The sequence below is a fragment of the Nomascus leucogenys genome, chromosome X, assembly GCF_006542625.1.
Source record: "Nomascus leucogenys isolate Asia chromosome X, Asia_NLE_v1, whole genome shotgun sequence".
Classification (NCBI taxonomy): domain Eukaryota; kingdom Metazoa; phylum Chordata; class Mammalia; order Primates; family Hylobatidae; genus Nomascus; species Nomascus leucogenys.
In genome coordinates, this window is record NC_044406.1 from 46,305,384 (window position 1) to 46,322,208 (window position 16,825).

The following is a 16,825-nucleotide window of genomic DNA, read 5'->3' on the forward strand; positions in this document are numbered from 1 at the left end:
ATGTTGCCCAGGCTCATCTCGAACTCCTGAGATCAAGCAATCCTCCCACCTTGGCCTCCCAAAATGCTGGGATTACTGCACCTGGCAGGGATCACATTTCAACATGAGATTTGGAGGGACAGATATCCAAACCATATCAGTCCCACAGTTCATACTCCGTGGAATATGACTCTTGATACCAGAAATGTCTACCCAATTTGGGCAAGAAGGGATGGTGGCACAATGATCCATTAGCATTCTTCAGAGATTGATCTCTCCATAGTTATCTTGGAGAAGAGACAACTGAGGTATTTTGACCAAGGGCAGGAGATGAAGTTGATGGGGAGCCTCTTGCTCAGGAGGACAAAGGGTGATTTCTCCAGAGGGTTGTCTAGTAAGCTGACCCAAGTGCTTCTGAGGATTGTGCTTCAAAGGCAAGGTAAGACACCAAAAGGAAAGGCAAGGGGCAAATACCGATTTCCCTTCCAAAATTGTTTCTCTAGGATCAAAACTGTCTCCCCACCAAGAACCTTCTCGGAAGGCTTACCTTGCATCTAGAGCCCCAACATGTGCTAACTATGGTGGAGACTTTCTTCATACCATCATGTTTTTAGATTCAGCAGGTAGTCATTTACCTGTGGCACTTGCCAATTCTAGGGACAAGACAGTGGACACTATGTATGCCAGGGTTGGGGAAGGGACTCTAGAATATAAATGACTCTTTAATTAACCAACAAATATAACTACCTTATAGCATATTGAGATTGATGCTTTCTTTTCATCCTAAAACTATAGTCCTTTCCTCAGTGTTCTGGATCTAAAGAATTCTCTATATGGCCACGAGGGCTGCAGTAATGTGTGGAAACTCATGAGGCTCACTTCATTCTTGACGTTCATCGTTCTTGGATCCATCTGATCTCTCTGGCCTCCCTGAGGTCCTGTCCATAGCCCAGTGGTGAAAAATTTATGCCCCTACCTTTTGGTTGTCTGTTTTACCTTAATACTTCAATCTCTCACAGCTCAGGGGGCCATCAGGTTGTCTAAGCATGTTTTCCTGCAAGAGGTCCCCATTACAGACCCCCTTCCTTCTGCATAGACCTCCTGGCTATGTAAAGAGAATTCTTCCAACAAAGTGCTCCTCCCCTACAGCACCCTCAGAATCACCCCATTCATTGTGAGGTGGAAAAGCACCACTTCAGGCCTGCTTCAAAGAGCAATGTGACCCAGCTCCTTGATTCTCACCTTTCCTTTCTCAAATGCATGCTTAACCTGGCCACCTGCTACCCTCCCAAAAAAATGATCGTTTCCCTTTCCAGTTCAAAAACTTTCTTGTCTTCAATTTTTTACTTTTATTTGTTATTATTAAAGTGATATAGACTCATTGTAAAAATGTATAAAGTATACATACATATAAGTGTGTATATATGTGTATATATATACACATATATGTACACATATACACGTATGTGTGTGTATATATATTTAAATGTATATGTATATATTTAAACACATATATACATATATATATATTTAAACACAAAAAATAGGGGGGGAAAATCACGTATAACTCACCACTGGGTTGCCACAGAGGCAACCACTGTTAACACATTGGTGTTTTTTCTTCTAGTCTTTTTTCTAGTCATATTTAACATGGTTACAAGTAAATTGTATATGTAATATTGCATATTCTTCTATGGCTTAATATTATATCTCATAATAGCCTCCATATCATTAAAACTCTTCACATACATCATTTCCTCATGTGTATGGACCATAGTTTTATTCACTATTGTTGACTGTTTACATTTTTTATTTTTATTATCATAAATAATGCTTTGATGAACATCTTTTTGCAGAGTCTTTGTCTGAATTTCATGTTAAGTCTTTGAGACAAATTTCCTTTTAAAAACTACCACATACCTGCTACTTTCTATGGACCAGGCGTGCTTCACATACATTTGTCACAGTTAATCTTCAAACTCTCTAAGATATTCTTGTTCCCATTTTACAGATGGGGAATCTGAGGCTTAGAGAGATTTATATACGTTGCCCAAGGTTACCCAGCTAGTAAATTTTGGAATTGAGATTTGAACAACAGGCCTATCTCCTGACTGCAGAAGTCACACCCTTAAATACTATACTCTGTGGCTTCCCTACTTCCCTGTAGTGGAACCACTGGGTTAAGGGGTATAAATGTTTTTACACCTTTGAATACATATTGCCATACTGAATTTAACTTCCTCCAAAGAGTTTTTTGGGGGGATACCCATGGCATCTTCATGAACAATCATCTTTGCCTACATTATGCGCATTATCTATAGAATAAAATCTAAATTCCTACATGTGGTGCTCAAGAGCCCCACAGTTTTCTTCCAACCTACTTTTCCAATCTTCTCCCCTGATGAACCCATGTCTGTATCCCATAGACCAGACATGGCCTTTAACTCTGCTCCTTGCCTTTGCTCAATTCTGATCCTTCGGTTAAAGTGCATTGATATTAGATCTCCACCTGCCAAAATCCTACTCATTCTTCAGGGCCATGCTCATACCACCTCTTCTGTGAAGCCTACCTGGATTTCCCTACTGCTTTCTCTTCTGTATTCCCATAGCACCTTGTTTACATCTCTTATAGCATTTGTCATATTCTGCCCCGTATTGAACTTTGTGGTATATATGTCACTCTGCCCCACGAGGGTACCAGTTTCTTTGGTGTAGGGGCCTTCTCTTATTTATCTTTGTGACCTCAGTAGGTCCTACTTTATATAAGGCCCAACACCTTATACAAAGTAGAGCACTGATAAACTTTTGTTGAATAAATCACTTACAACAACCTCAGACAGGAGCTGTTACAAGTTTCCTAACACACATGCATGGTTACAGCAGTATATTTGGTTTGAGGGAAGAGTCCCCAAATGCTTTTTGTGTCTCCCTGCAATGCAGTCCCGAAGGACCATTGAGCCTAGTGACAGACACAGGTTGGAACTGCCGGCACCTCCTTCTCAGCTCAGGCCCTTTCGGGCTTTGCGGCCTCTCCCTCTAAGGCCTCTGTGGCTACTTTCTCACACCCAGCTTCTAGGAAGTTGCCTGCTTTTCTTTCTCCCCAGACCCTTCCTTCTACCACAGAAAGGACCTGGTAGACAGTACCTCGTGAAGGCACCCAGGGTGCAGAAGAATGAAGAGGGGGAAATAGGGGTTGGGATGGGAGATAGAAAGGAGGTTCGGGCCCGGCACAGTGGCTCACACCTGTTATCCCAGCACTTTGGGAGGCCAAGGCGGGAGGATCGCTTGAGCTCAGGAGTTCGAGACCAGCCTGGGCAACATAGCAAGACCCTGTCTCCACAAAAATTCAAAAATTTAGCTGGGTGTGGTAGTGTATGCCTGTAGTCCCAGCTACTTAGAGAAGGCTGAGGGAGAGGATTATTTGAGCCCACACCACTGCACTCCTGCCCATGTGACAAGATGATGAGACCCTGTCTCCCCTCCAGTGAAAAAAAAAGAAAGAAAGAGAAAAAGAAAGAAAGAAAGAAAGAAGAAAGAAGAAGGAAGGAAGGAAGGAAAAAGAAAGAAAAAGAAAAAGAAAGAAAGAGAAAGAAAGAAAGAAAGAAGAAAGAAAGAAGAAAGAAAGAAAAAAGAAAGAAAGAAAGAAAAAGAAAGAGGATGTTCAGTGTACCAGGAGCTTCTCTCGGGTACCCAAAGAATGCATCACCGGCTCCTCCATGAGCTCTGTCTGCACTGTGTCCATCTGCTGGAGAGCTCCTCACCCAAAACCTGGCCCAGAAGCTGCCTACCCAAGCCTGCTCCTCTATCCAGCCTTTTCTCAGGACAGTAAACCTCCATGCCCCAAATATAGACTCAGGGCAGTTAGGCTCCAGTGAGCTAGCTTAGTCTAGTTGAAGAAAAAGTCACCATGGGATATGCAAAGAAAGCCAAAGGTGATGTGACGGCTTTGTAATGTGTCAACTTGGCCAGGTTGAACTACGCTTCCCAGAATTCCCTTCCCTATATGCTTCGAATTAGGGTGGGCCACAGATAGATTCTGTGGAGAGTCTTGGAGGGTGGAAGTGAAAAGGCGGTTCTTTGGTAATTCACACACATTGTCCATTACCTGCTGGCTCACCTTGCTGGTGTAAAGCATGGCCAGGCCTGCAGCTGCTCTACCTTTTCCCATCCACTTCTTTAGTTTCAACGTCTCCTGAGCCAGGTTTAGCTCCATACTACAGGACTCCAGCCTCTGCAGGCCACCACACCACCAAGGTCAAGGCAACAAGAACTGACGTGGTTTCAGTCAGTCCTCGTGGGCTCCAGCTTGCGCTTATGGGTTCAATCTTGCCCTTGGTCTTTCCCCCACTTTGCATCTATCTTCCCTTCCCAGCTGTCTGCCCGGTGGACTTCAAGCCCCAACATCAGGTGGGAGGACAGCAGCCCTACAGAGACTGCTTAGCCAGCTCCCACGACTGTATAAAGTCAAAACCCTATAAAACGGAAACAATCTCCTGGTGCTTCTGCCTCTGATTGAACCCTGACTCATACAGGTGATGCAATCTCAACAGAAGGGCTAGGGGGAACTAGAAGCCTGGCAGCGTCTGCTCTCAGGCAAGTGTGAGGGTTTTCCTGACAATAAGAATTCTGTCTGAGCCTCCTGGGCCAACAGGAGCTTTGCACAGCAGAAGCCACTGAGCTCCTTCGGATATTTCTGCAAGCTTGGATGCACGAATGAGTTGTCAAAAGCACTTGGTTTCCTGTCTTTTGATTTAATAAAGAAGAAGAAAAAAGGAAACCAACAGCCCATATAAAAAGAAATGGCCCGGTGGAGAATTATGACGAGCTTTAGCACACCTGAATCGAAATGACAGACCATGAAATAATGTGTTTTACTCTGCATCAGCTGCCCTGCTCGCCCCGACTATTAGCTGAATTGCCTGCCAGAATGATTATTTCATCTGCCACAGTGAAAATCTTTGAGCAACCCACAAATGCTTCAGTGACAAGGTTCCAGGGGCCCTGGAATGGAGGAAGATGGTGGACAAAGTGGGAGGTGAGAGGAAAGAAAGAGTCTTTAATAGGAAGGGAAAGTTAGCTACCACCTCCACCAGAGGGGTCATCCAAGGTGTGGGCTACCCAATGGAAGAGGAGGCCATAATTACTACTAAGTGAGCCTCTGGCTGCCCAAGGTTTGACAGCAAGGGGCACAGGTAGGCAAGGGAAGTAAGATGGTCACTCACTTAACGAAGACAACACAAGTCCTCCAAAGCAACCATTTGCTTGTATCTTAATCAGGGAGCAGTAGTTGCAAGGATCAGAAACCTCCTCAGAAATTAAAGTGAAAAAGGGGTTTATTGTGCCAGAAGTACGTCCATCCAGCCCTCCTGGTAAGAAAGAAATTGTAAGTTCCTATTTGGCTCCAGTCCTGCCTTGCTTCTCATCTCTGCTCCCTTCTGGGTGTCTGCTCTATTATCTCTCAGCAGACTGGATCTCTCTGTTAATCATGCTCCCTGCTCCTCCAACATTACCTCATGTACTGTTCCTGGACTGACCACCAACTGCCTAAGTCGGCCTCTCAGGAATTGTGGGTTGGGGTACATACACACCCCAAGTAAGTCTGCTGCAGCACACCAATCAGTGTATGGACAAGATTTGCTTATTAAGGATCTCTTAGGTACCCACCCACCACTATTTGCTGAGGCGGAGGTATGATTACCAAGGCATGATTATTCAAAGTTCCTGTGCACTGAACAGCTAAGGAGAGACCCGGTGTGCATAGCACAAGGCCTGTGTAGCACAGAATGCAAAAGAAGGAAGAAAATGAGAGCTGGAAGGGCCAGGAAAGCTGCCTGGAGTGGGTGTGGCCTAAACTGGGAGAGGAAGGATGGGACAGGGAAATGTCAATGACGGATCTTCCACAGGCAGGGCAAAGACGTGGAAGTGAGAATAAGGCGTGACTGTGGGAAGTAGAGCAAGTGTCATGGCCCTCCATTAGAGTGTCAGAGAGCAGTGGGTAGGGCGAGGGCTGGGGGTGGGGAGCTAAACTTCATTCTATAGGACAGTGGTTCTCAAACTTGAGCAGGCACCAGAATCCCCAGTAAGGCTTATTGGCACACTAGCCCTAGAGGTTCTAATTCAGCAGGTCTGGGGCAAGGTCTGAGGATTTGCATTTCTAAAGAAAAATGACTTGAAGACGGTGGATCTTTTCAGAAATGGGTCTAAACATGGTATACAGGGACCGGCAAGGGTTCAGAGTGGGGTCAGGGAAATGGTGTTGAATCTTCATGGCAAAAGTAGGGCAGGGTCATGCTCACACAGGCTACCAGAGAAACAGGGAAAGGGAGGGCACATCCAAGACTCATGACACCTGCCATAAGCCAGATGACGTCCAGGGTTCCTGGAAAGATGAGAGCACATGAGATCCACTTCCTGCGCTTGAGGCACAGACCACCTGGCAGTGCCAGAGAGAGAAGACCCAACAAGGAGGCTGCAGGTTCAACGCCCCAGAAGACAGTATGGCCTGGGCCGGGACTCAGGCAGACCTGCGTTCAAATCCTGGCTTCACCCCTATGAACAAAGACTTGGATGTGTTGCTCAACTTCCAGGCACACAGAATTCTCACTGCAGGCGAGCACAGCGCCTGCACTCATGGAAGTGTGAGAACTAAGCAAGACACCACATGCAAGGCACAGAGCACTGGGCCTGAAACAGAGCAGGCAAGCATGCAATAATGTTAGCAACTGGTTTTCAACTGTCATCATTTCAAAGGTTGTACTATGCAGTAACACATGGGCGTGTCACCAGAAAAGCCACCCTTTCTGTTGGCTCCCAAAGGGTGTCTCAGGCTGGCATTTACCCTGGTAAATTCACCACAGTCCAGAGTTGGGGTTTCAATAATTCCTCCTCTGATTTAACCACACTGTATTGAGTATGAATTTTCTACAAGGTGCTAGGGACACAGAGGTGAGCAAGACAAAGTCCCCGCTCTTTTGGAGCTCACATTTGGTGGTCTTACCAGCACACCCTAAAAGAAGCCAATTCGCACTGGCCGAGTCACAGAACCAGCAATTGAAATGGTATTTACAAAGCATCACCCTCCCATAGAGTGGAATGCACCTCTCTCTGCACGAAGGCAAGCTTCTGAGTAGTCAGAAGGCTGGTGGGTGGGTGCTGATCTAAGACGGGAGTCGGTGGGTGAGTGCCAGTGGCCTGGCCACCAGTCCCTGGGCCACAGTGCTGGAGGCGATGGGCTGGGGCATCCTCTTTCCGGATCCCAAGGCCAACTTCTTTTTTTTTTTTTTTTGAGTCTTGCTCTGTTGCCCAGGCTGGAGCGCAGTGGCACAATCTTGGCTCACTGCGACCTCTGCCTCCCAGGTTCAAGTGATTCTCCTACCTCAGCCTCCCAAGTAGCTAGGATTACAGGCGCTTGCCATCACGCCCGGCTGATTTTTATATTTTGAGTAGAGACAGGGTTTCGCCATGTTGACCAGGCTGGTTTCAAACTCCTGACCTCAAGTGATCTGCCTGCCTCAGCCTCCCACAGTTCTGGGATTACAGACGTGAGCCACCGTGCCTGGCCTCCCAAGGCCAACTTCTGACCCTTGGGTTTTCCTGTCTGAATGTCCGGTCTGATTAACGCTTTGTGTCCATTTGGCCTCTTCAAATGGCTGAGAAGTTGATAACACTCACTCCCCAACCCTTCCGCCTGAAATGATTTCCTGACTAGGGTTTCCCAGATATTTTTCCCACATTTCAAGACTGTCCTGTGTCAGTTATAGTCATGGTGTGGATGTTGTTTGTTTGGCCCTCCACAGTACCTTTTGTGTTTACAAAGCACTCCACACTCTATAAAGCACAGTGACATGTTTATCATGCATTCAGGAAGGAGGTAACAGTGTCTATGATGTCCAGAGACCATGCCAGAGCCTGGCAATGGGGGTGCCCTTGGAGGCAAATACCATCGTCCCCACCTGAGAGATGAGGGAACAGGGGCTCAGGAAGGGAAGGAACCAGGCTGGGCCAGCTGGTGGAGAGGTGACTAAGGTCACAAGTGAACATGAAACAATGCATACGTTACAGGTCACAATGATGACACTGCAAACTGATATGGGGAGCCAAAGATCCAAGAGATCAGCCAATAAGATAAGGAAATCCAAAACAGCTTCAGATATTCTAACCCGGAAGACTGGGAGAATGGTGGGGTCACTTACAGAAATGGAGAAATTAGAAAAGGGTGTTGCGTTTGGGGCAAATGATAATAGAAAATGCTTCTAGAGCCCTTCTCATGTACCAGACACTGTTCTCACAACCTTGACCCTCTCAACGCCCTCATGAGGTGGGTACCATAATTATGAGGATAACCATCTTTTTAGGTTTGCCTGAGACAGTCCCACAGGATGCCTGCTGTCCTGATTTAATTCTTAAAACCAGCCCCATTCGCTCTCAAAAATATCCTGGCTCAGAACAAGAGTCCTGTGGGTCCCCTTAATTACTATCTGTCAGTTATAGATGATGAAACTGAGGCACAGCTAAATTAAAGAACTTGCCTGGATTTGAACCTAGGCAGCTTGACTTTCAATGACATGGTCGTAACTACTTGATCGTACTGCCTCCCAAAGGGGATGTTGAATCTAATTTTTCACCTTTGAAGTTTGGGGTGAAGGCTGTCCATCCATCCAGCAGAGACCCCTCCGCAGGCCAATGGGAATACAAGATAGAATGAAGGGATGCAGGCAGTTGGCCTGAAGAGGGGAGACACAGAGAAGACATGCCGGGAGGTGCTGGGAGACAGGAGAGTGGATAAAGCCACATATGAGACTCCTCTCCTGGAAACCCTCCCCAGGGAATGAACCAGAACTTCTCTCAAGCCTTCTGCTCCTGAGAGAACATTCCATCAGGGCTCAACCCGGAACCTCTGCAGAATACCAAGAATCTAAGCAAAAAGAAGCTCCGCCCAAGGAAAGGATGTCACCTGGAGTTAGGAGACCTGTCTTCCATAGAAACTGTAGGCCTATGAGACAGGCTTTCTGCTGCAAGGGAAACATTTCATATCCCTGACCCCACCCCACCAACTCTGTTTTATGTGGTTTTAACATCTATTCAACCCTCCTGGATATGTTATTCACTCTTCGATGATCCAAGGAAAACTCCAAATTCTATACCCACTCTTGGCTCATTCCTGTCTCTGCTTCTACCCTTTGCACCTGACTTTCTTCCTTTAGTGACTGAGTTTCAGGGACCCTGAACTGATCAGCCTAGGCCAACGGTAACAGAGAGAAACTTCCTAAAAGGAGGAAGCGACCTATCATAAACCTGCCATACCTTAGGGATTTCAAAGCAACATTGAAACGATTTAGGAGCTATCTCCTTAACAGATTTTCATCCCTCCTTCAGTACCTGGGACAGTGAGATAAGAGGGTAAGCTTTGCCTATAAACACGACTGAGAGTTATGAGGTGTCAACTTTTTAAATCATCCAAGTGGTTTCTCAAAAATAATCACTCTGGGCCAGGCGCAGTGGCTCACGCCTGCAATCCCAGCAGTTTGGGAGGCCAAGGCAGGCGGATCACCTGAGGTCAGGAGTTCAAGACCAGCTTGGCCAAAGTGGCAAAACCCTGACTCTACTAAAAATACAAAAATTACCCAGGTGTGGTGGCACACGCCTGTAATCCTAGCTACTCGGGAAGCTGAGGCAGGGGAATTGCTTGAACCCAGGAGGCGGAGATTGCAATGAACCGAGATCACACCACTGCACTCCAGCCTGGGTGACTGAGTGAGACTCCATCTCAAAAAAAAGAAAAAAAAAGAATCACTCTGGTGGCCAGACACTTGTAGAATCCAAAGTTAACACACCAAAAAGCTTTGTGCTGTGTCTGGGTTTCAGTGGAAAAAATAATCAGAAAGACCTTTAGTAAAAGAAAAAAAAATTCATCTACTGTAGTAGGAAAAACTGTGAGATGTTCCCCCTTTTTTTTTTTTTTTTTTTGAGACAGTCTTGTTTTGTTGCCCAGGATGGAATGCCATGCATGGCATAATCACAGCTTAGCACAGCCTCAACCTCCCAGGCTCAAGCGATCCTCTCACCTCAGCCTCCCAAGTAGCTGGGACTACAGGTGTGGCACCACAATGCCCAGCTAATTTTTCATTTCTTTGTAGAGACATGGTCTCCCTATGTTGCCCAGACTGGTCTGGAACCCCTGGACTCATGCGATCCTCCCAATTCGGCCTGCCAAAGTGCTGGGAATATAGGCATGAGCCACTGCACCCAGCCAAGATGTTTCTCTTAACGACACAAACCAAAAAAGAGTTTTCATTATTTTGAATACAATACAGCTTGGAGAAATGTTCAGTAACTTTTGGTTTAATTATCCACAGCTGAGACAGTTATTGAATCAACATTGTTTTAATTATAAATCATTGATTAACTTGGGATGCATGATTAACCTAAGTCCCATTTCACATGCATATTTAACAACTAAATCATGTGAAAGGTGTTCAGGTGTGTAACCAGAAAGGAAACTCATAGGTTTATTAGCATAAGCACGTTCTCTTCTTCTCCCTGGGTGAGCTTGAGAACAATAAGTCCACTCAAAGTAACAATTCATTTGTTCAGGATTTCCCTCAGCCTTCCAAATGTAGCTGGCAAGGAAAACCTTCTTACTGAGACAGGCTGACTTTTAATCTTGGAAAAGCCACACTTCTGGTCTTAGATTTTCTTTCTAAGAGGAGTTCATGTTCTTTCTTTTCACACACTTGTTTCTATCTGAGCAAATATTCGAATATGTTCAGTAGTGGCAAATCTTTGTCTTTTGAGAAACATTTGCTTTTGGAAACTGCCAGAAGTCAGGCAGAAGCAAGTTGGACAACTAAGATGGAAGATGGGCTTGAGGATAATATGGTTATACAGGGGCACAGGATGGTGAATGCTATAACAAGGTTCACGCACATTAGCTTCCATGCCATTCCCATGAGGTTTGGGAAAAGACACTGTCATCCCCCCTCTTACAGAGGCGGAAATTGAGTCTCAGTAGGCCCAGGACTTCCAAACCTAACCCGCCGCCCTTCCCTCATGCCTCAGTAAAACCCCATTTCTCCGGGTTGGTGGGCTGCCTGGCTCTCCTGGAGACAAAAAGCAAAGACTCCATGAGCCCACCCTCTGGAAAAGGTGTGTGCGGTAAGGCCATCCCTGGCCCAGAACTTGGCACGGAAGCTCTTGAGACCAGAAGCAGCCCTGGCATCCAGCGACCATGCATCTGGTGCTTCGGTCACTGTTTCATGGGCCCCCAATCACCCTCACTCATGACATCTCTGCTTCTTTCCATAGCATTGCCCCATCCTCTCTTTCTCAGATAGGTCCCAAATCAAAATCCCAAAAGGGAATCAGAATAATTGGCTTAACTCTTTACCAACAGCTCATTAGGTAGGGCCTTTCACACCAGGTATCCCCTATCCATCAAAGATGGCCTTGCCCCGCTGCCCTAAGCAAGTGGCCATGGAAGGGGAAGCTTCAGCTATAAGGGGACGTAGGGCGTGGAGAGTACCATGGCTCTTTATGGAAGGCACGTCTAGTACATGGCAGTGACAACGATACCTACTAATGTACTGAATGCAGAGGATGTGCCTCTCACCAGGCCAAGGCTTTTGCATGCGTGTTCTGTGAGGCTTGTAAACCGAGTTTGTGCCGAAATTCCAAAGAGAGAGCTGGAGAAGCAGCAGTAGAGAACTCCAACAGTGTCTTTGGTTCTTTTTACCATGCTAAAACGGACTATTTTAGCATGGTAAATAGCTATGTATTGTCACACAATGGATAGCTTGACAGTATCTTCACTGACCCAGTATAGGATGTCTAAAAATGGAGGTGTCTAGGATGCCAGCTCTCCTTTGGTTCTTGTCACCCCAAGTTGCAGCATGGGGCTAGTGGCCAGTTGGAGTCAGTACATGGCCCTTAGATGGTCAATTACTTTCCAACTGCCACCTGGCACTCCTGATTCTTCTTTCTGCTCAATCCCTCCCTGGAGTGGGCTCCGAGATGTGATGTGATGTGAGGAGTCAGCAACCCCATCTCTCCTTCAAGCAGCTATGGTTTCCTCCTGAGAGATTCATTCGAGTGGTTTTGAAGATTGTCTGGTTTTCTGGAGCACCCCTATTACAGTGTGCACATCCCTTTTTAAAGGTTAACTTTGGGCTTTTACCAGCCAAACCCTTCTGGGGAAAGATGATAGCCATCTGAGGAGTGATGGGGAAGCCATTACCAACTGTCTTTACCATCAATAATGCACAGTCATTTTTATTTGTGTCTAAACTAAAGAAAGAAGTCTGCCCAGGGACTTCTTCCAAAGCTCCTGAGATGGAAATGCTGAATTGCATCTCAGTTTCTTATGTCCCTTGCTCCCCTTCTGTTCCCTAGGCTTGGCTGATAACAAGAACAGCCCATGATATCTGTCTAAATCCAGAGTTCTAAGCCTCCGTCAGAACTACCTTTCCAGAATTTCTCGGTGGGGACCTAGGAATCTGTATGTTTATAGCATTCTGAAGGCCAGGATTATCAGCCAAGTTTGGGACACACTGTGCTATTCTGAAATCACGGGCTTTTCCCCCCATCTTTCTCCCCATTAAATCAATGTAATACCCTACTGGAATCTGGGTATGAAAGCAAGCTTGGACACCAATAAGGAGCATTGGAATGACCATGGCTCACTGCAGTCTTGAACTCCTGGGCTCAAGTGACCCTTCTGCCCCAGTCTCCTGAGTAGCTGGGACTACAGGCATGTGCCACTACACCCAGCTAACTTTTAATTTTTTTTTTCTGTTATTATTATACTTTAAGTGCTGGGGTACCTATGCAGAAAGGGCAGTTTTGTTACATAGGTATACACGTGCCATGTTGGTTTGCTGCACCCATCAACCCGTCACCTACATTAGGTATTTCTCCTAATGCTATCCCTCCCCTAGCCCCCCAACCCCCGACAGGCCCCTGGCCCCTGTGCGTGATGTTCCCCTCCCTGTGTCCATGTATTCTCGTTGTTCAACTCCCACTTATGAGTGAGAACATGCGGTGTTTGGTTTTTTGTTCTTGTGTTAGTTTGCTGAGAATGACGGTTTCCAGCTTCATCCATGTGAGCCAGCACACCTGGCCAGGAGCATGATCTTTAACAAGCCACTTCCTTCCTGGTCCTTATTCCCATCTGGAACATGGGAGTATTTTACTAGATCACTGGATAATGCTATCTTTCATTTGCATTTACCAGCCAGAGCTGCGAAAATTAATGTCACATTTTCCACAAATCTTTGAAGCCCTTTTTTAATCAATCATTTTAAATTTTCAGGACTGTCACCAGGGCCAGAGAGAACTAAAGTTCCTGTGTATGCTGAGATAACACCAGTGAAAAAGCCTGGCATAGGGCCCAGCACTGAGAACTTCCAGAAAGTGTTAGCCTTCTCCCAATTGTGTTATACCAACCACATTTTCAAATAGTAATCACTAAAGAGGCTTCTGCATCAAACCTTCACACGCAGCTCCCATGCCACCCTCCAGAATTCACCAACACACAGGCCCACCAGCAACAGGCTACCTTTGCACAATATTCTCTGATGACAACTCCAAAGCCCTGGCTCTTTCCACCACACTGTGGTCCCCTAGATGGGGCCATCGCTGAGCCCACCCCAATCCAGATGTGATCCCCCTGTGATCTACTTCTGGCAAGATTCTCAGTCTGAGCAGGTCTTCCCCATGAGACAGACCCTGATAAGGAGCTAGGGCAATTCTGACAACATTACCAAAGGTCCACATAACTTCTAAATTTTGCTCTGGTCTGAAGGAAAACCTGTTCTTGCCCTAGTGATGGATGAACTCTCTTATCTCTAGTTTCTAGAGGGGAAAAAAAAAAAAAGCATACCTCTTTTACTTTTTAAGTACCTCCATCAGAGTCACGAAATCACCTGTCAAGACTATTTATCTCTTATGTTTCCATTCTGATAAGAACCCTTTAAATGAGGACACTGCTGATTGCTGGTGATGTTTTTTGAGCAAACACCTGGGGGTATGGATGAAAGCCAATCGCAGGTCAAATGAATCCTTGGGAAAGTTACTTCTCCTCTATTCAGATTTCACAAAAAGCTTCCAAGATGAAAGCAAACCTAGATTTCGGTCTTCGTTGCTGTCCATTTTTGTAATGAACGAGTGTTTTTCCTTTAGCTAGTGTATCAGGCAGGGTTCTACCAGAGAAACAGAACCAGTAGGAGATACATATACATGTCCAGATTTATTTCAAAGAATTGATTTACGTGTTTGTAGGGATTGGCAAGTCCAAAATCCATATGGTAGGCCTGCAATCTGTAAACCTTTGGGCAGGAGCTGATGCTGTAGTTTGCAGATAGAATTCCTTGTTCCTTAAAAAAATCTGTTTTGTTCTTAAGGGCTTTGAATGATTGGATCATGCCCACCCAGATTACCTAGATAATCTCTTTTACTTAAAGTAAACTGATTGTAGGTGCTAATCACATCTATGAAATGCCTTCACAGCAACACCTAGATTAGCATTCAATTGAATAACTGGGGAATACAGCCTAGCCAAGTTGACACATAAAATTAACCATCACAGCAACATGTCTGCCAAATTTTATCGACCGTCTTCAGACTGTTAAGGATTGTGGTAGAGAACTGTGACAGCCACTCTCAGTATCACCCTGAACCAAAGGCCCCTATCAAGTAACAATATAGCCAAGCAAAATTCCAGTCAATGGAGACATTGACTGGTTGGCTGGCTTCCCAAGGGATAGCACCTGACGGGAAATGCAAGGATGAGGAAATCAGGCACTGGAGGGAGAGGGGCAACAGAGGTCCAGGGTTTGGTTATCTTTTTATTTTTCACTGGGAGGTGGTAAGTTAGCCCTGTTGCCCACGTATGCAGATGGGAGAAGTGATTTAGAAACTCCAAAGCAATTGGTGATCCCCAAAATGGGTGTACCTGGTTTGAAATGAGACCTTATTTTATCGGAAATTGTTGGTTTCCCAATTCTGTTTGCCATTGGCCAATATAATTGTGGGTTTGCACATGGCCAGCACATGCCAAACAGAAGTAGACAAAGGTCTCACTCTGTAAGTGGGACCTTGGGGAGGAGCTGCCTCCATCATAAAGGGAGGGGTTAGTACAAACGGTCTCTTAAGCCTGTTCCTGCTATAGTTATAGAGGTGGCTCAGAACCTTCTCAGCAAATATAGCAGTTATCTATTGTTGTGTATTAAACCATTTCAACACATAGTGGCTTAAAACAACAATCATTTATTTTGCTCATGAATATGCAACTTGAGCAGGGCTTGGTGGGAAAGGCTCACCAAGCTCCACGTGGCATCAGCTGGGGTGGTTCTATAGGGCATAGAGGTTCCACTTCCGAGATGGCTCAATCACATGGCTGGCAAATTGGGGCTGGCTGTCAGGAACCCAGCTGCAGTGAGTGGGGGATCTTGGTTTTTCTCTCCACGTATGGCTCTCCATGTGGCCTGGGCTTCCTTACAGCATGGTGGCTAGGTACAAAAGCAAGCATCCAAAGACAGAATTAAGTAGAAGCTGTTTGACCTTTTAAGACCTAGGCTTAATGTTTTTGCATCTTCACTCCTGCACCATCCTATCCACCAAAACTGAGTCACCAAAGCCAGTCCATATTCCAGGGGAGGGAAATGAGACTCTATCCCTTGATGGGAGAAGTGACATAGAGTTTGCAAACATGTTTTAAAATCACCTCAGCAAACAATATTCCTGTTGTCCACTCTCACGTTGAGTGCTATCTCTGACACCTCCTTTCTTCTCACCAGCAGCCCCCAACCATTCAGCTTATCACCAAGACTTGTATATTCTGCTACCAACAAATATCTTCAAATCTTTGCATTCTCTCCTCTCACACTCAATCACTGCGTCTTCCTAACTGGCCTTCCTGCCTCCACTCTTTCTTCCTGTGATATTTAGGATTAAGTTCAGTTGCATGTGACAACAAATCCAAGTAACAGTGGCTTAAACAAGATCAAAATACACTTTTATTCTTTGCAACAGGGTCTCACTCTGTTGCCCAGGCTGCAGTACAGTGACACAATCATGGCTCACTGCAACCTCCACCTTCTTTTCTCAAGTGATCCTCCTACCTCAGCCTCCTAAGTAGCTGGGACTACAGGCATGCACCACCACGTCTGGCTAGCTTTTGCATTTTCTGTAGAGGCGGGCTTTTGCCATGTCACCCAGACTGGTCTCGAGCTCCTGTACTCAAGGGATCTGCCTAGCTCAACCTTCTAAAGTGCTGGGATAATAGGCATGGGCAACTGTGCCTGGCCAAAATACACTTTTTAAAAACATAAAAGAAACTGATACATAGCTGTCGAAGGCCAATATAGTGGCTCCATGATTGTCAGGGATCCAGGCTACTTTTATTCTGCTGCTTCGCAGCCCTTAGTGTGCCCTGGTCCAAGATGGCTGCCTGAGCGCCCTCCATCACATCCATCTTCCAGCCAGGAAGAAAAGAGTGAAGAAAGCTACATCCTCTCCCTTTAAGGACTCTTCCCAGAAATTTTTACTTATATCTCATTGACTGGTACCTAGTCACATTATCACACCTAGCTGCAAAGGAAGCTGGGAACGAAATCTTTATTTGGGGTGGCCATATGCCTACCTGAAATGCAGGGGCTGATAACTAGCAGTATTGGCCACACTCCTCTGAATCTATTGTCCACATAATAACCCAGAATCACTTTCCTAAAATGTATAGCTGAGCATAAAATGTGTATCTGCTTAAAGCCTTCAGTTGTCCCCTATCCCTTCTAGATAAAATCAAAATTCCTTAAAATGACATCATCTGTCTTCCATTCTGGGCTTCCTCTCT

At 45.7% G+C, this 16,825-nt stretch overlaps 1 protein-coding gene across 2 annotated transcripts in view; it reads left to right on the plus strand.

Moving 5' to 3' along the window:
• The window catches only part of DIPK2B (divergent protein kinase domain 2B), a 56,624-nt gene that overhangs the window by 27,560 nt on the left and 12,239 nt on the right, over positions 1-16,825 (plus strand). Inside the window, exon 3 of one of the 2 annotated variants that reach the window (XM_012498710.2) lies at positions 13,286-15,230. The exons of the other annotated variant lie outside the window; for it this stretch is intronic. Within the exon in view, the coding sequence (XP_012354164.1) occupies positions 13,286-13,336 (51 nt within the window). The 3' untranslated portion in view covers positions 13,337-15,230. Of the gene's footprint in view, positions 1-13,285; positions 15,231-16,825 lie in introns of those variants that run through there. 2 annotated transcript variants of the gene reach the window in all.